Source organism: Nicotiana sylvestris, chromosome 3, assembly GCF_000393655.2.
Source record: "Nicotiana sylvestris chromosome 3, ASM39365v2, whole genome shotgun sequence".
Classification (NCBI taxonomy): domain Eukaryota; kingdom Viridiplantae; phylum Streptophyta; class Magnoliopsida; order Solanales; family Solanaceae; genus Nicotiana; species Nicotiana sylvestris.
The window spans coordinates 7,775,340-7,798,538 of record NC_091059.1 but is presented as its reverse complement, the minus strand read 5'-3'; the positions used below and the strand labels follow the sequence as shown (position 1 = coordinate 7,798,538).

At 37.3% G+C, this 23,199-nt stretch overlaps 1 protein-coding gene across 1 annotated transcript; it reads right to left on the bottom strand.

Moving 5' to 3' along the window:
* Positions 1–16,948: 16,948 nt before the first annotated feature.
* Positions 16,949–21,353, bottom strand: LOC104238009 (uncharacterized). Its single transcript, XM_009792267.2, has 5 exons — positions 21,106–21,353; positions 19,387–19,586; positions 18,408–18,509; positions 17,349–17,400; positions 16,949–17,270 (listed from the first exon to the last, which is right to left on the bottom strand). Exons 1-5 carry the CDS (start codon positions 21,194–21,196, stop codon positions 17,158–17,160), a joined length of 558 nt encoding a protein of 185 aa, XP_009790569.1. The 5' UTR covers positions 21,197–21,353; the 3' UTR covers positions 16,949–17,157.
* Between the last annotated feature and the right edge of the window lie 1,846 nt (positions 21,354–23,199).

Genomic DNA, 23,199 nt, shown 5'->3' with positions numbered 1-23,199 from the left:
ACGGGGACCAGTCATGTCCTCCAGATAAGTTCTTTTGAGTTTCTTCTCCCACCAAAATATGGGTTCAGAAAGATTTTCTCCTTTTCTAGCTTTTATTTCTCTTCCTAAAATTTGTCTTGAAAAGGATTTTTCAAAGCTTACTGCCAGAGACCGAAAGGGAATTCATCCAATACAGTATAACACAAACAGTTTTTAAAGGCCGACCCCAGGCAACGCAATGATCGTGCCCGGCAATTTTGGAGGAAGTAAGCTCCTAAAAGGAAGTGGTTTCGGGAGTTAAAAGCAGACTCCCACAGAATATGCTTAAAGAGAAAGCGGAAAAGGGGATTAATTGAAATCCAATCCCCAGCAGGCTAGAGGCCCCCAGCAGGCAACTTTTCCCACTAATCAATTGGGACATAGAGCAAGAAAAGAGAAGAAAGGAAAATCATCCGCCAAAAAGGCACCCTCTACCACCACGATAAAAGCTAATTAAATCCTTTTGTCTGCTACAGGAAAACAAAGGATTAATGATGGCAGCAAGATGCAACGCCAGGGAAATCACCAAAACCGGGGCAGAAAATTTTCTGCCGATTGTCAAAAAAATTTCTCGGAAGAACGGGGAAACAATTTCAAATACTTTTAAGTTCTAGGTCGCCCACCAGTATAATGCGGGAATACATTTAAGTTCTAGGTCGCCCACCAGTATAATGCGGGAATACTTTTAAGTTCTAGGTCGCCCACCAGTATAATGCGGGAATACTTTTAAGTTCTAGGTCGCCCACCAGTATAATGCGGGAATACTTTTAAGTTCTAGGTCGCCCACCAGTATAATGCGGGAATACATTTAAGTTCTAGGTCGCCCACCAATATAATGCGGGAATACATTTAAGTTCTAGGTCGCCCACCAGTATAATGCGGGAATACATTTAAGTTCTAGGTCGCCCACCAGTATAATGCGGGAATACTTTTAAGTTCTAGGTCGCCCACCAGTATAATGCGGGAATACTTTTAAGTTCTAGGTCGCCCACCAGTATAATGCGGGAATACTTTTAAGTTCTAGGTCGCCCACCAGTATAATGCGGGAATACTTTTAAGTTCTAGGTCGCCCACCAGTATAATGCGGGAATACATTTAAGTTCTAGGTCGCCCACCAGTATAATGCGGGAATACTTTTAAGTTCTAGGTCGCCCACCAGTATAATGCGGGAATACTTTTAAGTTCTAGGTCGCCCACCAGTATAATGCGGGAATACTTTTAAGTTCTAGGTCGCCCACCAGTATAATGCGGGAATACTTTTAAGTTCTAGGTCGCCCACCAGTATAATGCGGGAATACATTTAAGTTCTAGGTCGCCCACCAGTATAATATGGGAATACATTTAAGTTCTAGGTCTCCCACCAGTATAATGCGGGAATACTTTTAAGTTCTAGGTCGCCCACCAGTATAATGCGGGAATACTTTTAAGTTCTAGGTCGCCCACCAATATAATGCGGGAATACATTTAAGTTCTAGGTCGCCCACCAGTATAATGCGGGAATACATTTAAGTTCTAGGTCGCCCACCAGTATAATGCGGGAATACTTTTAAGTTCTAGGTCGCCCACCAGTATAATGCGGGAATACATTTTAGGTCGCCCACCAGTATAATGCGGGAATACTTTTAAGTTCTAGGTCGCCCACCAGTATAATGCGGGAATACATTTAAGTTCTAGGTCGCCCACCAGTATAATGCGGGAATACTTTTAAGTTCTAGGTCGCCCACCAGTATAATGCGGGAATACATTTTAGGTCGCCCACCAGTATAATGCGGGAATACTTTTAAGTTCTAGGTCGCCCACCAGTATAATGCGGGAATACATTTAAGTTCTAGGTCGCCCACCAGTATAATGCGGGAATACTTTTTAGCTCTAGATTTTGGAATCAGTCACCCCACCTGAAGACGGAAGGGTACAACAGAGATCCCCAAATAGGAAACAATAAAATCCCCAGCGCCAAGAAGCAGAAGGCTGCCAAAGCAAGAGCACATTCAAAAGGAAGAAGGAACGCGTCTCAGAAGAAGCAGTTCGGAAACATTATAGCATGCTCAACGTAACAATTTTGATGAAAAGCCATACCGCCGAAGAAACAATTGAAAGGCTTGAAGAAGAGGGTATGTTCCCAAAAAGTCAAGCGAAGCAATGAAAACTGGCATTCAGAAAAGGCGAAGGACCAGCATCATCTCCAAGTTCACAAAATAAGGGCATCGGAAGAAAGCATTAGCCGACAGGAAAGCAAGGCAACAAGAACAAGTTGAAGATAAAAGAGATCTCACACTCTAGCTTAACTTCTTGTTTTTCCTTTCAAGAACAATGTAACAGGGAGATCGGTTGAGCAGTAGCATCCTACAGCAGCATGCGACAGCGCACAACAGCAGCAAGCAATACAGTCACACGGTAGTCCCAGCTACCAAAATTTCCCGAACTACATTGACCTGATTCCTGTTTCAGCCCAGGATATGTAGGAAACCTCTGAAGCAAAGGTTCGGTCAAATCTTTTTCAAAAAATGCTTCACACGGAGTATTCGGACGGGCAAAAATCGCTCGCTTTATCTTTGCGCGAAAACCCTTCGTGTCTTCGTGCAAAGAGGGGCAGCTGTAAGCACGTGATTTTTGCTTCACGAACAATCACTCCAAAAGAAATCAAAAATAGTGACAAATGACTTCGCTGTACAATTTTTCGATCTTTCCGTGACATGTGTTGTTAGTCATTTGTGGGTCTGTCCATTTTGCATCTAGTCATTATCAAACAAAATACAAAAAATATCTGTCGTTAAAAGAAAATTCAAAAATATAAATATATGTGCGTCGTTTGTTCTAGGTTGTGATTTAACTTACTTAAATATTTTTGTGATAATTGTGTGGGAATGTTACATTATTGTTGATGTTAATTTCATTATTTTATTATTATCTCATTTTTGTTTAAAAGAAAAGAAAAAAAAAGCAAAAGAGTGAAGGAAAATCGGTTTGGGCCCAAAAAGAAATGAAACAAAGCAGGCCCAAACCAGCACTCAGACCCAGTCCAAATCCAGCCTGCCCAAGCACGGACTCAAACGACGTCGTATCGGCGTCCCCATTGAAGCCGTTGATCTGATTCAAAGGAACGGTCCAGATCAGGCTGTTCAACTCACCTCAACGACGCCGTTTCAGGCAAATTGATCTGAGCCGTCTAAGCCTCTTGATCCAACGGCCCACATGCTCACCCGTGACCCAACCTGTTTAGCCGGTTCAACCTAACCCCTCACCTAAACCAAAATGACCCCATTTAACTATTAAACGACCTCGTCTCATTTCCCACCATCAGATTCAAGCCGTTGAGATCATCTTATCTAACGGCTCAGATACAATCCCATAGACCATATATAAACCTTCCCTTACACCCCACGCCCCCTATACCAACACCCCATCCCTTCATCCCCAAACTCAAACCCGGACCTCCCATTAGAAACCCTAGCCGCCCCCGTCTCCCTCGCCATTAAAGCCGGCGACACGAACGCCGGTGACCACCTCCTGAACACCCTAAGACCCCCTCACTCTCCTGAACATGGATCTGTTACCCTCTTGCCTCGAATCACCTTCCTTCGTCTCGAATCTTCATTTGAAGATTTGAGTCGAACCCGGACCTATGCCAAACCACCCCATCTTCATACCAGACACTCCCCTGACCTTCCTCGTGACCAAACCAAGCTTGGTTTGGTCCGAATCTACCCACAACTCCTAAAAATCCAGATCTGAAAATCCAGACCTTAGAACACATGCACCTGGGGAATCCGGCCGGTCTTGAAAGGGGTTTGAGGTTCAATGGATCTTAACCAAGGTGTTCTCATGTGAGAACACCCTGGTTAAAATTTGTTCGGCCTCAAATGGGCAGAGTTGAGTCAGATTTGGGTCTGTTTGATTTAAACATTTTTCGGTAAGTTTTTCTTTCCCTTTTCGTTTATATTAACTGCTAATTAAGTCATTAGCATGCTTTGTGGTGATTGTTTGTTATTTTCTGATAGTTTCTTAATTTCTTTCATCTCTGTAAAGACCTTTTATTTGGTCGATTGTTTTCTGTGTATGATTTAAATGTATCCTATGATAAGCATGTCCGATTAGTATAGTCGTCGCATGAATAACGTATATAGGTTCCTAGTGACTGACCAAGTTGTCCGAAGCCCTTTAGGTCCCTGTATGTGTTGTTTATTTGAACGACTGATTATTACCTGTTATAATTAGTATAGTCGACTCGATAAATGTCGTCGATCAGTTTTCTATAACTAATGAATCGAATGAGCTAATAATTTCACATGACTAATTGAACCTTGTCACTGACTGAATGCCCAGCATTGTCTGAAATGAGTTTGTTTGCATTGCAAAAATGACTGAAAAGGTTCAGTCCAGGGCAGTCCTGAATTTGAACTTTCATGAGTTCAGAATGCCCTGATGCTGCAAGGGGGCAGGGCAGTAATAAGCAGGGTTTAACAGGGTTAGTCTGGGGTTTGAAAAGAACAAAAATGATTAGTTTAAATGAGCTGACAAGTAGGGTACTAAATTAGGATTAAACTAACACCAATGGGGAACAAGACACAAGGGTTTGGGGCTTAAAATGAATAATAAAATGAGCCCATAACTCTTGATAAAACAAAACCAGGCGTGGGGAACAAAGGGCTGGCACCAAAAGATGCTTAGGCATGGGCTTAAAGGGTATGGGCAGACTGCAAGTTGTAGGGAAGGCAGCTTAACTGCACTGGGTCATTTGGCTTATAAATAGGCCATTTGAGAACTTAAAAAGGGTTGGACTTTTAGTCTTCAGAAAAGGAGAAAACAAAAGGCTGGAAAACTTTTAGTCGGAAGAGAGGTCTAGTGAGTTTAAAGAAAACTGAAAAAAACATAAGGTAGTTTCCAATAAACATTGTAACCAAACACTGCCTGAAAGTTGTATAAGAGTGCATATTGGTCAAGTTGTCTTGGCCAAGTTCTGTTGCTTGCATTGACTGAGTTGTTTGTGGTTGTTGAACTGGTGGTTTTGCTGCATTGAACCCTCAATTATTGCTGTTGTTTCATTATTCTTCCCTGGGATTACTCGTTTGGTGCTTGATTATTTGCTGGTTCTGTTTGTTCTGGGAAATATTGTTGTTTGTTTGTGGACTGTGGACAACACTTGGATTGTTCATTTGTTGTTCGACTCTTTGCTGAGCTTCATCATTATTGGCTGGTTGTTTGTTGCTGTGTTGTTGCTGTGAATCTGCTGTTGCTGTTGTTTGCTGTGTACTACTCAGCTGATCCTTTTCCTTCTTCTTCTGTTCCTCTACATCAGGTACACAACCAAGGCACTATCAAATGTAATTGGAACATTGAGCATGAATGCAAAAAGAAAAAGACTTGAAGTTGATTTTCATACATATATTGTTATATTAGATATCATGTACTGTATGATAATTTTCATTCTTGTGTTGACAATAGAAGCAGCATGTATGCCTAGTGTATATCAATATAAGTTAGCTAAATGGTAGCTTACATATGTATGCTGATAGGTGATAATATGCTCAATGATATAGGTTGCATCTCAGATTTTAGTTTACTTTGCAGTATATGTTGTAATGTATGCCAAGTATGAAAACTGTACATCATGGATTAAGTTCTTCCTTTTCGGATTGATGGTCTCATATAACTAGTAAACCACCTGTTAAGACAAAGAACACCAAACTTGCAATCTCAACCTCATGAAGGTCGAGTTCAGGCCAAAACAGGCCAAGCAGACCTGCTTCGAGCAAGCAGTGGCCCAGATTTGGCCCATCACGCATGGGTTGGATTTGGGCCCGTGATTATTTATTCGACTGACTGTGCACGCAGCCTCGTTCCTGATTTTTAAGCATTTCCAAATTCTGTTATAAATAACTTGCAAGCATTTAATTAATTAGGACTATCTACTGCTTTCAATTGATAGAGACAAACACGACAAGAAACATAGTTGCTATAGGATATCCTTTTAAAATAAGAACGAGATGAGCCTCGACGAAAATAAGCAAAACACGCAGGCTGCGGGGCCCTCGTTAAACGTATGGTATCGAAGCATTCAGTTAACAGGATGGGTCATTTAGCAAATCTCACGGTCCTCCCAGAATAATAACGCGATAGTCTCTTTAAGCGCGTATTTAATAAACCTTACCTTCTTAAACTCGGGTGCACATTAATGTGACCCAAATCCAAATCTCGACGGATTCGAAATGTATTTCTAATCACGGGTACATTGATTGTGACGTGGTTCGAGAGGCATATCCATGACGTTGCAAATTCCTTTTAAAAGTAGAACGAGACGAGCCTCGTCAAACAGAAAATGTACACAGCTGCGGGTCCCTCTGACTGTATATATATTAAAACACTTAGAATTCGGGACAGGCCGTTTAGCGAATTTTTCGGCCTTCCCCAAAACAACAATACGCTAGTTGCTTTAGGCGCGTCTTAATAATTTATTCTCCTTAATTCGGGTGCACATTTATGTGACCCAAATCCAAATCTCAACCGAGTCGAAATATGTCAACAACCACGGGTGCATTGATGTAGCGTGGTTCGAAATATGTTTTCACGACGTTGCAAGTCTTATAAAATAACAGTAAATGATAAAAGCGTTTTAAAAGTTAAATTTTGCACATAGGTTCACACTTGTATAAAATCAGGTAAATAAGCCGAATATAACAGTTGAGCGACCGTGCTAGAACCACGGAACTCGGGAATGCCTAACACCTTCTCCCGGGTTAACAGAATTCCTTATCCGGATTTCTGGTACGCAGACTGTAATATAGAGTCATTATTTTCCTCGATGCGGGATTAAAATTGGTGACTTGGGACACCCTAAATCTCCCAAGTGGTGACTCTGAAATAAATAAACACATCCCGTTTCGATTGTCCTTTAATTGGAAAAACTCCCCTTTGCGCCCCCGCGGGCGCGGAAAAAGGAGGTGTGACAAGTGTTATGTTAGGCGCCATCACGGTCCTGTTGGTGAGAATTCCAGGTTCTCGTGCCATGATTCCGGCACCGCCCGCTCAACCAGCTAGAGGTAGGGGTAAGGGAGCCAAAGGTAGAGTTCAAGACGCTAGAACTGGAGGTCATGCCATTAGAGGTGGAAGACAGGATGCTAGAGGTGGAGGCTAGCTAGCAGGAGGCCGTTAAAGGGATATGGTTCAGAGTGGTGGGGCCCAGCCCCGATGTTATTCTTTGCCAACCAGGCCTAAGGCAGAGTCATCCGATGATGTTATCATAGGTACTGTTTCAGTTTGCAGTAGATCTCCTACTTCTCGATATGGTCGATTTCAATGTTATTTTGGGGATGGATTGGCTGTCACATTATCATGCTATATTGGACTATCACGCCAAGACCGTGACTTTAGCCTTACCGGGGTTTCCTTGATTAGAGTGGAGAGGGACTCCTGGTCATTCTACCAATAGGGTTATCTCTTATATGAAGGCTCAGTGTAAATGGTCAAGGAGAGGTGTTTGGCTTATTTGGCTTATGTTCGTGATTCTAGTGCGGAGGTTCCTTCCATGGATTCTGTACCAGTTGTTCGGGAGTCCCCTAAGATATATTCTGTAGACCTGTTGGGGATGCCACCCGACAAGGATACTGACTTATGTATTGATTTGGTTCCTGGCACTCAGCCCATTTTTATTTCACCATACTGCATGGTCCCGCCAAAGTTGAAAGAATTGAAGGATCAACTGCATGATTTTCTTGATAAGGGCTTTATTAGACCTAGTTACTCGTATTGGGGTGCGCCGGTGTTGTTTGTAAGGAAGAAGGATGGGTTGATGAGGATGTGCATAAGTATTCATCCATAGTTGAACAAAGTCACCATCAAGAACAAGTATCCATTGCCGAGGATTGATGACATATTTGATCAACTTCATGGTTCCAAGGTGTTTTCAAAGATCGATTTAAGGTCTGGCTACCATCAGTTGAGGATTAGGGCATCCGATGTCCCTAAGATAGCTTTTCGAACTCGGTTTGGGCATTATGAGTTTCTGGTGATGTCATTTGGGTTGACAAATGCCCCAACATCATTTATGGATTTGATGAAGTTCAAGCCTTACCTAGATTCCTTTATGATTGTTTTTATTGATCATATATTGATCTACTCCCGTAGACGAGAGGAGCATGAGCAACATCTTTGGATCGTTCTTCAAACTCTAAGAGATAGCTGAGGGTATTTAGGTGGATCCTAAGAAGATTGAGGTCGTTCAGAATTGGCCTAGACCTACTTTAGCCATAGAGATCCGTAGTTTCTTCGATTTGGCGGGTTATTACTGTCAACTTGTAGAGGGGTTTTCATCTATAGCAGCCCCGTTGACCAGTTTGACTCAGAAGGGTGCCCCGTTCAGATGGTCAAATGAGTGTGAGGCGCGCTTTCAAAAGCTCAAGACAGCTTTGACTACGACGCTAGTGTTGGTGTTGCCCACGGGATCAGGGCCTTATACCGCATATTATGACATATCTCGTATTGGACTTGGTGCAGTATTGGTGCAGGGTGGCAATGTTATTGAATATGCTTTGCAGCAGCTGAAGGTTCACGAGAAGAATTATCTTGTTCATGACTTGGAGCTAGCAGCCATTGTTCACGCGTTGAAGATTTGGAGGCACTATCTATATGGAGTGTCGTGTGAGGTGTTCACAGATCATAAGAGTTTGCACTATTTCTTCAAGCAAAAGGAGCTCAATTTGAGGTAGAGAAGGTGGTTGGAGCTGTTGAAAGACTATGATATCACCATCTTGCATCATCCCCTGAAGGCCAATGTGGTGGCTGATGCTTTGAGTAGGAAGTTAGCTAGTATGGGCAGCTTTGCATACATTCTAGTCGGTGAGAGACTGCTTGCATTAGATGTCACGGCCTTGGCCAATTAGTTCGTGAGGTTGGATGTTTTTTAGCCCAGTCGTGTTTTAGCTTGCACAGTTGCTCGGGTCTTCCTTATTTGAGCACACCAGAGATCAGCAGCATGATGAACCTCATTTGTTTGTCCTTAGGGACACAGTTCGGCACGGTGATGCCAAGTAGATGATGGAGTTTTGAGGATGCAGGGGTCATGTTTTTGTGCCTAATGTGGATAGGCTTCGTGAGTTGATTCTAGAGGAGGCTCACAGTTCTCGATATTTTAATTATCCAGGCGTCAATAAGATGTATCAAGACTTGCGGCAATATTATTGGTGGAGGAGGATGAAGAATGATACAGTTGCGCATGTTGCTCGGTGTCTAAATTGTCAACAAGTAAAGTACGAGCATCAAAGACCTGGTGGTTTGCTTCAGAAGATAGAGATTCCTAAGTGGAAGTGGGAGTGTATCAGTATGGATTTCGTTGTTGGACTCCTACGGACTCAGAGAAATTTCGATGTAGTTTGGGTTATTGTGGATATGTTATTGACTTTGGAGGTTCATGGGATCAGTTCTTGCCGTTAGCGGTGTTTGCCTACAACAACAGTTATCAGTCGAGCATCTAGATGACTCTTTTTGAGGCAATATATGGTAGACGGTGTCGATCTCCGGTTGGGTGATTTGAGGCGGGGGACGCTCGATTATTGGGTAAAGATTTGGTACAAGATGCCTTGGATAAGGTTAAGATCATTCAGGACAGACTTCATACAACTCAGTCCAAGCAGAAGCGTTATGTCGACCGTAAGGTTCGTGATATGGCATTCATGGTCGAAGAAGTGTTGCTTCGGGTATTACCTTTGAAAGGCGTAATGAGGTTTGGAAAGAAGGGCAAGTTAAGACCTAGGTACATCGGGCCTTTCAAGATCCTTGAGCGAGTGGGAGAGGTGGCCTACAGGCTTGCGTTGCCACCAGGTTTATCAGTGGTACATCCAGTGTTTCATGTGTCCATGCTTTGAAAGTATCACGGCGATCCATCCCACATGTTAGATTTCAATATTGTCCAGTTGGACCATAATTTGACCTACGAGGATGAGTTGGTAGCCATTTTAGATCGGCAGGTTCATTAGTTGAGATCGAAGAGTTATCCATCTGTTCGAGTGTAGTGGAGAGGTCAGCTTATTGAGGCAGCTACCTGGGAGTCCGAGTCCGATATGCGGAGCAGATATCCCCACCTGTTCATCGGCTCAAGTACTTTTCTATGTCCGTTTGAGGACGAACGATTATTTTAGAGGTGGAGAATGTGATGACCTAAAGGGTCACTTTATATTTTAGAACTCGATTTCATGTTCTGAGGCCTTACATTTTTATCATATACTAATTCATTTCAAATCAACATGTGTTATCATGTCCCAGATTAGACACAAATAAAATGATAGAAAGAATGACTTTTTGTATGTAAATTACATTTTAATCCACCAAACCTCCAAAAAATTCATCTAAACAATCCTGAATCGTCAAAATATGATGTGATTCACTGTATAATAGTGAGTTTTTTGACTGATTGTTCCGCTGATCCTACCGAATTTCAGGTCATTCGGGGATCATGAAATTCACGATCGCCAAAAACTAGACCAAATTCGAATAAATTATTTTTGGCATATTTAAGATTAAATCCATGTGATTTGCATTCTTATTATATATCATATCAAGTTAAATCATTATGTTTCAGATTTAACACAAATATAGCCGATATATAAAGAATAATTTTCATATTTATAACAAATGCAATTTAATAAATTACTTGAAACCCCATCTAAACGACCTCAAAATGTCGAAAACAGCATGATTCATTGCAAAACAATGAGTTTTTCTCACTAGATCGTTTTCGATGAACCTAACAAGTTTCAGGACAATCAGAGTTCATCAAATTCATGACCACCAGCCTGTAACTAAACTCGAAGAATACCCGTTTTAAGCAGTTTCATGAATTAAAATAAATATGATATTGATTTCCATTATCCTTATAATTATACTATGAGCTCAAGGCACATATTAAGTTTTTTTCTATTTCTAGGATACATAATATTTCTTTTTGCAATAAATTATCCTTTTATTAAATACACAAGAACCTAAGATATTATATTTTCTCTCATTCAGCGAAAAACCCCTATATCTCTTCCCATGGGTGGAGTTGGTCACACTAGTACCCAAAGATAAAACTCTTTTTTCTAGTTAAGAACATCCACCACTAATGCACATTTATCAAGGATAATTTTTATATGGTACATTAAGCAGATTTTAATGACTCAAATAAATAAACCATTTTGTGGATCCTACAATAATAATGCTCAATCCATGAATAGACATAATTTCACATGTAGAAATTTATTACTCCCTCATGTCCAAAATAAGTGAGTTTTAGTTGTTTTCACACAGATTAAGAAATCCACCTTTTAGCATTAATTAGCAATGAAATTGATCATATTAACCTTTGCTATCTCCCATAAATATTCCTAGCACATACTCCAACACTATTTACTCCAAGGACAATGTAGAAAAAAAATAATTAATTCATTCTTGAAATCTGAAAAAATCGCTTATTTTGGACCACAAAAAGGCCAAAAAATTACTTATTTTGGATCGGAGGGAGTAAGAATTTTCCATGAGTTCAAATATACAAACCACTTTAGTGGTAACTATTTATTACTCACAAAACTTTCAATTTATGAGTGAAGATACATGTAGCTCATAAAATTATTTTATGACAGATTATGGACCACAACTTAAAAGCCATGCCAATAATATAAACTCATACAAAATGTCGTCATATTTCACTTGATTACAACCTCCAACCAGAGAACAAATTTTTCATTGAAAATCGAAGACTAGTAATCATGTAGGGCATGAAAACATAAACTAAAATTTGAGAAATTTTTATGCACAAATATGTCAAACGCTCCAATCATTAGTCATCCAGGATATGAAACAGAGGATTTCACTTTCTTACAAAATAATTATATCATTACAATATCAAGTATACCTTGTAAGACCTAGTCAATAAAATCTTACACCTCTATTATTAAATTTAATACAACAACACGTCTATTTACTAATAGCCAATATGTAAACCTATTATATCACTGGTATTTAATCATGGAGACCATGGAGAGTCACCCCCACCGCCATTGAATTAAAAACGAATTAAAATTATTAAGAAATAATTTTTAGAAAATAGAAAAACGTCCAAAACACAGTCCAAACGACCTCAGAACGCCGAAAAAAACATGATTCACCGCAAAAGTAGTGAGTTTTCTCACCACGTCATTTCCAATGGACCCACCAAATTTCAACTCAATCGAAATCCGTCAAGTTCGTTGCACTCCGAAAATACCAACAATTCGGTCAAAAATCAGGTTTTACGTTTTTCTAGGGTTTACCAAAAAAACCAAATCATCCCAATCAAATATCAATAGAAAACAGATATCTCATGATTACAAGAACAATCCATAATTTTTGCATTGTTAATTCAAAAAATAGCAGTGCAGGTTTTCAAAAAACCACATATACATGTAATTAAAAAACACACATAAATATGATATTCTTGTTTCATGAAAACCTATTTATATAATTAGATGTGAGTGAGCTCTGACACTAATTGATGGATTATTATATGCTACGCAAGGTATCCCAGTATAAAAATCACGTGTAATCTAGACAACTAGTATAAACGGAATTTCACGAGTTACCTCTTGAAGCACAAACAAAGCTTCTCTATCACATGAATCTCTATTTCCACAACAACTCAATGAAATCGCCATCATCAGCACGATCACGATTACCGAACGTTCTACGGTCTTCTACTGTATTATCCAAATAATATCCGAAAATAGTAATTTCATGTGGGTAAAGTTTTCTTGGAAAAAATGGCTGAAAATTTCGGCCACTATCTCTACCCCTTCTAGGTGGAAAACCTTATGTATTTATAGTACAACTTTTAAGGGTTAAAACCCTTTTGCAAAACCTATTAGGTTTTATTCCTTTCCACTAGAAAAATTATTCTTTTATTTCCTATTATTTAGGCATATCAGGGACTACAATTTAATTAACAAGGCCTCCAATTAGGAAAGTAATTTTTAATTTTTGAAATTAATATCCACCATAATTAATTATGAATTATTCCACTAAAAATTCGTAATTGCACTCCCTATTCAATTTTGAAATTCATTCATTAAGTCTTACATAACTCCCCATGCTAAGATTCAGATACTAATCAATCAAATTAAATTACTGACGATTTAATTTATAGATTATTTCCTTTAGATTTTCGCTTAAATTATTTCATGTGTCGGATATAAAATCCACTGACCGGGTTTACACATGAAAACTTATAAGCTTTCATAAAGATGTATCATCAATCTCTAAACCGAAATATTGATTCCATCAACTAACTATTACTTCGCCAATGTACATTATTATTATCCAATTTACCAGGCATATTGACCCATCAAAATATCTCGCCTTTTAATAAATCAAAACAATAATAATATACACAGCTAATAATAATTATATCAAGATTAACAGTATAAGTACATTTAATGGCTAGAGAGTTTATTTTATTAAGTCAGTATAAAATACTTATCTCTACTTGGTCCGTTCAATACAAACAAAATGTACTAGCACAAGAAGTTGGAATTAAACCATTCTCTTAATCAAGATAAATTATATTTAATCTTGTGCTACAATCATCCATGATGGTTTGTTTAATTCTATCATTAGATTGTGAACTCAAACTTTATACTTATAAGAACCGATGATTTAATCTTCTGTGTATAAGCTAAACTCTATACACTAAATTATCCACTATATAAGCAAAGGACACAGACTAATATATGATCTATTTAAAACTTTATTAAAATTGAATAAATAATTATTTCGTAATAAATACTATATCTAAACCAAACCCATGATTAATACATCTTGAAGAATTGGGATTGTGATGAAAAAGAGTTACAAATTGAAGAAATTACAAGTTCGGACAAGAAGGGACAATATTTTAATTCCTTCATTATTTTATTCTACCATTATGTTAGTATACTCATTTGTAATATCATCATAGAGTATGTTATAAACTCTGTGATGATCACTAAATATTTGGTTCTTTCCATTTCTTTCTTTTTACATGCTTGTTAGTAAGCGAGGCTTTTTATTTGCCTCAATAGGATTAGTAAGGTAAGGTTTAGCCCGGTTTGTGTTGCCTTGGTCCTATGCCTTTGGAAAATATCTACACGGTTATGAGATTATATGCCCTCGTGAGACGTTGCCGACAGCTACACCATGAATCCTCTACATGAGGTTGTCATCATAAGGCAGTGTGAGGCACAAAGGAGTGATTATATAACCAAGGCATATGGGTAACAATACCGGTGTTATTGTCCCCCTTATTTGTATTTTTCCTATTTGTTGTATTTTTCTGTTCTTTTATTAATAAAAACCTTAGCCCTAGGCGCTTGCCTAGCGGATTGCCAAAAAAAAACATACTAGGTTTTATTCCTTTCCACTAGAAAAATTATTCTTTTATTTCCTATTATTTAGGCACATCAGGGACCACAATTTAATTAACAAGGCCTCCAATTATGAAATTAATTTCTAATTTTTGAAATTAACATCCACCATAATTAATTATGAATTATTCCACTAAAAATTCGTAATTGCACTCCCTATTCAATTTTGAAATTCATTCATTAAGTCTTATATAACTCCCCATGCTAAGATTCAGGTACTAATCAATCAAATTAAATTACTGACGATTTAATTTATAGATTATTTCCTTTAGATTTTCGCTTAAATTATTTCATGTGTCGGATACAAAATGCACTGGCCGGGTTTACACATGAAAACTTATAAGCTTTCATAAAGGTGTATCATCAATCTCTAAACCGAGACATCGATTTCATCAACTAACTATTACTTCGCCAATGTACATTATTATTATCCAATTTACCAGGCATATTGACCCAAAGAATCTCTCCTTTTAATAAATCAAAACAATAATAATATACACAGCTAATAATAATTATATCAAGATTAACAGTATAAGTACATTTAATGGCTAGAGAGTTTATTTTATTAAGTCAGTATAAAATACTTATCTCCGTTCAATACATACAAAATGTACTAGCACAAGAAGTTGGAATTAAATCATTCTCTTAATCAAGATAAATTATATTTAATCTTGTGCTACAATCATCTATGATGGTTTGTTCAATTCTATCATTAGATTGTGAACTCAAACTTTATACTTATAAGAACCGATGATTTAATCTTCTGTGTATAAGCTAAACTCTATACACTAAATCATTCACTATATAAACAAAGGACACAAATTAATATATGATCTATTTAAAATTTTAATAAAATTAAATAAATAATTATTCCATAATAAATATTATATCTAAACCAAACCCATGATTAATAGTATATATGCCAACAGTCATCTCTAGTTGCAAACTAGGAATCAACTCTGCACATGTAATTGAAAATTGAAATTCATTAAGCAATTAAGCATCTTTGGCAAAATATTGCTATACCAATTTAGTCGGGCAAAATACAAAATTGGTTGATTTCCAAAATTAAATGTATTCTCTATTTGTCTACCAGCATATTAAATTGAGACATTACAGAAACATACCAAAAAATAAAATGTTTACGGGCCACTTAGCCATAGGATACCATTTAGTATACTATCTTTGTCCAATAAAAGGTTAACAATCATATACAATATTCAAAATACCTAAAAAGAAATTTTTCGATGGGAAGAAATTAAATTAACTAACACTTGTTGCCCATTTAATTCGCAACGTAGATTGAGAAACTTTCCATATGTATTCATGGAAAATAAAATTACCATATTGTTGCCTTGGGCGAAAGAAAATAATATTAGCCAATGAAACTTGCACACTTGATTTCCTAAATGGAGACTGAGAAACTTCCCATATATGTTTGTAAAAAAGAAAGTTAATTACCATATTATTGCTTTTGGGCGGAAGAAACATGGAGTAATTAACTAACGGAAATTGTTATTGTAAAACAAAACTTTCCGTTATTAATTTCCACGATCAAAAAGTTTCCATAATTAAGTTGTTACTTTGGGTTAAAGAAACAATTAACGAATGTAAGCCCTACTTGCTGCCTAAGAAATAATTCCTATAAATTCAGTGTACGTAATACTCTCAAACCTCATTCGCTCTCTTTCCGGTTTAATTTTGTTTCATTGTCATTCAAAGGTAAAACATTCAGAACAAAGTTACGTTCTTATGGAGCAGCTTGGTCAAGAGGGTTTCCGTTTCCGTCCCACCGAGTCAGAAGGACTTATGTTCTTGTTGAGATTCGTCGCTGGACAAGAGATGCATGATTCTGGATTTATTACCACTAACGTTGATGTCTATGGCAAACAAGAACCTTGGGAAATATATGATCATGGAGCACCCTGTGGTGATGATGAGGACAGCACCAGTTATCGCTATTTCATCACAAAGCTGAAGAAGAAAAGCAACGCCAGGTATCATCGTTCTGTCGGAAACAAGGGAACTTAGAAACAGGATGCCAAGGACAAACTAGTTCACTACAAAAATATGGGGAACTCATCTTCTGGGGTTAATATTGGATCCAAGACGTGTTTGTCTTACAAGAATAAAAAGTTTTACCCTGAAGATCAGAAAGATGGACATTGGCTGATGAAGGAGTACGAGCTTTCTAAGGTTATTCTTCACAAGTTCGACGAAGACCGTAGAGATTATGTTTCTTTGCGCCATCAAGAAGTTGAAGCACGTTAACAGTTCATCCGAAACTTCCACAACCGCGACCATGCTCCACAACTGCACTACTTCATGTTAGTATTGCGCTTCACTCCCCATAGAAACAACTGCAATTTACTTTGATGATCGGAGTGTTGTTGCATGCACCATTCCCTTCACTCCAGGGAGAACAAGCTCTTGAGCAGCAATTCAGTGCATATCTAATACCAATGAACAGTTTTGCACAATCATATGAGTTATTATCTATAGCTTGAAATGGAAAATTTATGATAGAATTGCTCCAAGTATGACAAGGTGTCATTGACTGCAACGAGTTATATTTGCATTCCAAAGTACAACAGAGCTCGGTCATGTGTCAAAAATACAGATATTCCTTCGGTCGCCCTCAAAACACAAATTGAATGAGTAAAATAAACGAAACAAGCAAATGTTGGCATGATCTGTCTCTTCTTCAGTTTTTGCAGCTGTCGTATGATCCAAGTGTTTAAGAACCTCCATGGCGAAACAGAAGTACTGATCTATACAGAGCAGCAACATGCAGGAAACAGATGAACATGATAATCAGATCATCTAGTAAACCTATTATACCCAAAACTCCTGCAGAAAGGGAAACAAGAATCGTCATAAACTGAACAACACGGTTACGTTATTGGAGAGAAAAAATTCAACCTTTACCTTCTGGGATAATGTCCACGGGGCTAAGGACGTATATTCCACTTAAAATTACCTGCAAATTAAAAACTTTTTAGACAATCTATGTAAGGCTGAGAGATGGGGAAAGGTTAACGTTAACGACTTCCATCCCTCGGCATAGGATTCAATTCAACTAATGAAAACAAACTTAATTTACTAGTTTTATTTCTCCAAGTTACTTAGGAGAATTGGATTCAAGATGACTGCTGTGAAAAGGTCTCCATTCTAGTCTAACACCCAAGGGAGGATACAGGGAAAAGCACCCTAATTTTCAAAGGGTCCTTTAATGACTGTCGGCACGTGGTCAACATAAACTTCAAAAAGTGCCAACTGTTCTTCTAGTATTCAATAAAGTGGCGATTTATGATTTTGTTGTCAAATTAGCATAGGAGAGATACATAAGTGGTTCTGTCATCCCTCAGAACCTAATATAAACTAGTTTGTCACCTTCAGATTCCTATTGTACATCCTCTAGAAAGTTTACACTACTCTTTAAAAGACACTATTGTGATTGACTGCATTAAACATCCAATTCAGCTAATCTAATGTGAATGAAACAACTGAAATCACATATAACTCATGGCTTGCACATCTATTTTTATTACACAACTCCCTCTACGTTCCCTACTAGTATCTAGATCATCATTCTGAAATGATGTAACATGCAGACAGCAGAGATGTTTGGAACCTACTTCCTGCAAGAAATGCTTTGACGGAAAGCAAATAAAATACCGTCATCTCTCACCCCAGCGTACATCTATTATTATACTCCAAATGATAATGTACTATAGTGCCTGTTGTACTTAAGACCATGACGAAAATATAGTTATGCAACAGAAGCAGAGATCTTACTGTTATCGGAGAAGATTGAAAAGCTTTGAGTTGAAAGAAAATAAATTGAGATTAAAGGAAAATGCTCTACATAGAAGATATGCTACCTCTCTAAAAAAAAGAAAGGAATCTAAAATATAAAGAACAAATAATAGAGGAGAGAACTGGAATTGCGATGTGGTAGTTGGTGCAATTGGAAAGAGAACTTACAGCCAAATAGACACGTGCCCTGATGACAAATGGAAGAGACCTTTGAGGATCTGTCATATCTCGCAGCAATCTCCTGAGGAGAAAGGGAAGATCTTGCATTCTCTGTCAAAACAAAGACCACATATCATCTTTCAACTGAGGATCAACATTTGTAGTCAGTTAACATGTTATAAGATGCACAAGGACTAACAATTGAATTCTTAACAGAAAGGTGAAACTACATTGGCTATAGATACAGAAACATATTTCAGGCAAGTTGTACATGGGGTGACAAGAAGTACTAGAAAATAAGGAAACCTCTCTATGGAGCATGGTTCTCTTTCTCATAGATTCACCTTTCGGGAAAGGTGTAGTGGTGTACAGGGCATAGAGTTAAAATCCGTAGCTTAAACCAACCAAATCAAAAAGTTAATGCTTGATCGATCTTCTCTGCTGGTTCCCATGAAGATGAGAATAGCAAATTCATTTAAGAGACAGCATTGCAAATTTGTCAAAATAGACCTCAACAAACACAAATCATCAGCCAAGTATTTTAGCAGTCTGGTACAGAGGCCCCTCTATGCAATGTTTTTACAGCACTCACACCTCAACAACTGTTTCCCAAATATAACCATGAGAAACAATTTTCCAACACCCAAATGGCCAAATGAGTGGTGACTCAACTTTTCAAGGTGCAAGAGCAAAACAAACTCAACCTTACTGGAAACTAGTTTCCAACTCATACTCCCCCTAAATTTTCGGCCCATGCTTCCTCGAAGTGTTCAAGAATGTTAACCCAAGCAACAATTTTAGGTTGAGTGCACGACTTACAATAATAGAAGAACATAATAAAATCCTTCCCACCGCATCCCAAAAAAAAATAAAGAAAAAAAAACAAAGAGAAAAAGGAAAAGTTGTTGCTAAAAGATTAGTTGCTGATAGAAAATGTAGCAGAAAATCGTGTCAAGAAAAGGAAATGCAATGGTGACATGCCAATTACCTGGAAAAGGCTGCTGTTATGTTGGCCAAAATGCCGGTTATAGTGTTCAACTCTTCGTAAAACCTCAGGAACTTCAGGATCTCGGTGCAACCTTGATGCAGAATCACTAGGAACCAACAACGTAATCGGACGGCGACATAATGGACACTTGCATGCTTGAACGGCAGATCCATGATCCCAAACTTGTAGAATGCAGTTAGCTTGAAAAGAGGAAGCCAAGGTTACAATTTTAGTACACGTACTCATACTTGTGAAGGAATGTAGCAAACATCAGCACATACCCGCTTAAAACCTTTATATAACATTAGTGCGTGATGCTTTCAGTTGAATCAATTCTATGGATTCTTAATTAAGTTTATATTTAACATCTCAGTGGCACAGAAGTCCTTTAGATATCACCAATCCAATTACTTGACAGCTATGAGTATAACTAGAAAATACTATTGCATGCTAAATATTGTTTTATAAAGGGAAACCTGTTGATTCATCAATGAGCCAAGGAAAATGTCCTTGACTGCATCAAGGAAACATTACTGATTTCCATTCCTCTTTTTTTCAGGAGAATCATGGTAACAAGGGACATCAGAATTCTTAGCACTTCTTCACACCTCACAGAGACATAATTCATTACAAACTCTGATCAGCTACTGGAGTTCAGCAATTCCTAATAAGTATGATTATAACTAGAAAATACTGGTTTCATTCCTCTTTTTTCTTTTTTTCAGGAGAATCCTGGTAACAAGAGACATCGCATACTTAAAACTTCTTCACACCTCACGAAGACATAATTCTTTACAAACTCTGATCAGCCACTGGAGTTCAGCAATTCCTAAGATCCTCAGTAGAGGAGAATAAAGAATATTCTTTTGAACGCGAGAGAGAGACTCTTGACAAAACAAAAGAGAAGAGGGGAACGTCAAAACCATTTCAATCAAGAAGCAAAAACTAGTGATTGGGTAACATTTAGAAGCTTGATAATCATTTGTATATTGAAGTCTTATAAGGAAGGAAAACATGAGATTCATTCTACACTGCTCAGAGTCAGATCCTTCAAAATCCTTGCCACACCCATGACGACCCAACACAGATTTGGTGTGGGTGCGTTTAAGTGCCCTAATTGTATAAACACTTGCATTACATATCAAAAGTACACACACACACACTCAAAAAAAAAAAACATGTGTGTATACGTATATTCAAACTGAAAAAGGATTTCTCACTCAAAACCAACAACAACAACAATCTGAGATTTTCCATAACTAAGGAGAAAAAATGCTTATATTTTCAATATATACTCTCAATTTCTCACCTTTCCCCATTTTCCATTAAGATTAAAAATTATATAAAAAAACCTTTAACATGGTATATCTCAAATTGAAATTGAGTTCTCAGGCAAAACCCATTAAAACAATCTGAATCTTTTTCCAAAACATAAATTACAAAAATCTGCAATATAAGCAAGTGGGTTACTCGCAATTTTATTTCCCCATTGTCCATCAAGAAAATAAAAAACTATGACACCAATATGTAAATTTTTCCATAATACAATACAAGAACTGCTTAATTTCGTAATATAAGCAAGTGGGTAACTCCCAAATTTTCACCATTCTCCATTTCTCATCAAGAAAAAAAATATTCAACTCTAATTTCAGCAACATAATAGCAGATTATAAACACCAAATAAATAATAAAAGAGATGAAAACAAAAAAAGAACTCACCACAAAACCAATGGGAACAATTGGATTGACAAGGGACATGGAAATTGCCATGGCAAATTGAACAAACATCATTCGCTGGTGGTCCATCCATTTTCCTTTTTTATACAATCACTTGTTTTTTTCTCTTCCTCTTTCTCTATACAAATTATATGTATTTTTGTTGTGGGTTTGATTAAGCATTCAAAAAATTTCAGTGGATCCAGTAGTTTTATTATGATTGCCCTCAACTGTGCTTCGTCTTGAAACTTGGAATTTTAGCTCTATTTTTCTTAATAAGTAAGAATTGATGAAGAAGGTCTGAAGAGAAACTTTTATTCGAATTTTACCCCTTATTGTTCTGGAAACTACACTTTGCTCCCTTTGGTTTAAGCTCAAAGGAAATCCTCGCAATGATCTCAAAATCGTTTCTTTAAGTATATTTTTAACAGTTATGATCCTTAAATTTTGTTAAAACTTAATAGTTTTGGTCTCCGTGAAAAACTTATGGAACTCTCTGTTCCTTAAATTTTGTTAAAACTTATGATCCTTATGATTCTTACTTCGCCAAAACGCGCCGAATTATCCTATGGACTTCCAAATCCAATTTTGGACACACGTCTAAGTCCAAAATCACCATACGAAGCTATTGACATCATTAAAACTCCAATTTAGGGTCATTTGCTCAAAAGTTAAGTCTCCGATCAACTCTTTCCATTTGAGCTTCAAAAATAAGATTTTGATTTTTCTTTAAATTTAACTTCGAATCTTACGAAAACCAAACTTGACCATACATGCGGGTCATAATGTGTATTACGAAGCTTCTCGGGGTCTTAAGCCATTGAACGAGACGCAAATTCTTAAAACGAAAATTCGGGTCGTTACATGTTGAAGCCCCAAGGCCCGGGGTATAAGTTCCATGGAAAATAATTTTTAATATTTTATAAAATAATATAATTATAGTAAATATTTATAAATAGGTAAAATTGCATAAAAATTGAAGAAAACTATATATATGTATGTATGTATATATATACACACACACATAAATGTGCTCCATCCCCGCAAACTACTAGTCAAAACAATCTATAATAAGCTACTTAGAAGCACAAGTAACTTGAGTCGAAAAGAATAAAGTTTTTTACATGGAGAAACAAAAAGGATGACTAACCTGCAATTGAAACTTTGAACTTGTTGTTACGAAGGAGAATGGAGTTCTCTTTGTATTTATAAAAAAAATGAATATTCGTTGCTTTTGGAAGATATTAGCAGACAACCAGACAAGATAAAGAATTGGGAAAGACCATGAATTAGGGCTTCAGTCACTAAAAAAAGTCTTGACTTTTTAATTTAATAGATTTCAGCTCCTTTTTAAAACTTTTGAGTAATTATCTAGCTGACTTTTGAGAATTTGGGTATTATATGTAGTAGCGGATCTAGGATTTTAAGGTCGTGGGTGCTCACTTCTGTATTGGGAAAAAACTGAGTTTATATATTAAAGATGACGTGTCATGACACGTAGACTGGTCAAAAGGTCAAAACGCAATAAATAGCCAAGAGGCACGGGCAACAACAGATATGGAGAGAATAAAGTTAAATAGGCACGAGTTGCTACTCAAAAGGCACGAGTTTCGTACCTATACAAGTCATTTAAAACTCGAAGATCGGAAGAGATTGAAGATATGAATCTGATGACGCAAAAGAGTCCAAATTCAGTATTAAATATCAAATACGTTAGAAAATTTGTATTTAATAAGAATGATTGAGTAACGTTTCTTTTAATGTCATTTATTACTCATAATTGCTTCATTAAGACAAAGGCATTACACCTTTTCCTAGAATCAACTATAAAAGGAGAAGGACTCAACATCTGTAGGGACACAGAATACTATTGAGATTTACTGAAATACAAAACTATTTACTGCTTTAACATTGTTCTCAAAAGTCTTTTATTATTTTCGTCTCCTGATTATCAGTAACCCGAATTTCTCTTTATTTCTAGCTTTGACCAAAGACTCAGATTTTTGGTTAAACAAATTGGTTCTGTTGCCGGGAATCTGATAATCTTTTCTTTTAAGCTACATTCTATCCGTTGTTATCATCATGTCAAACAACAAC

What these genes read in the sequence shown, in the direction of transcription:
- LOC104238009 (XM_009792267.2), bottom strand. Translation starts at nt 21,196, where the DNA reads ATGGATGGACCACCAGCGAATGATGTTTGTTCAATTTGCCATGGCAAT. An exon ending in TTGTTCCCATTGGTTTTGTG is followed by an intron (nt 19,587 to 21,105) that starts GTGAGTTCTTTT and finishes CCTCTTTTCAAG; the next exon opens with CTAACTGCATTCTACAAGTT. An exon ending in CGTGGACATTATCCCAGAAG is followed by an intron (nt 17,271 to 17,348) that starts GTAAAGGTTGAA and finishes CCCTTTCTGCAG; the next exon opens with GAGTTTTGGGTATAATAGGT.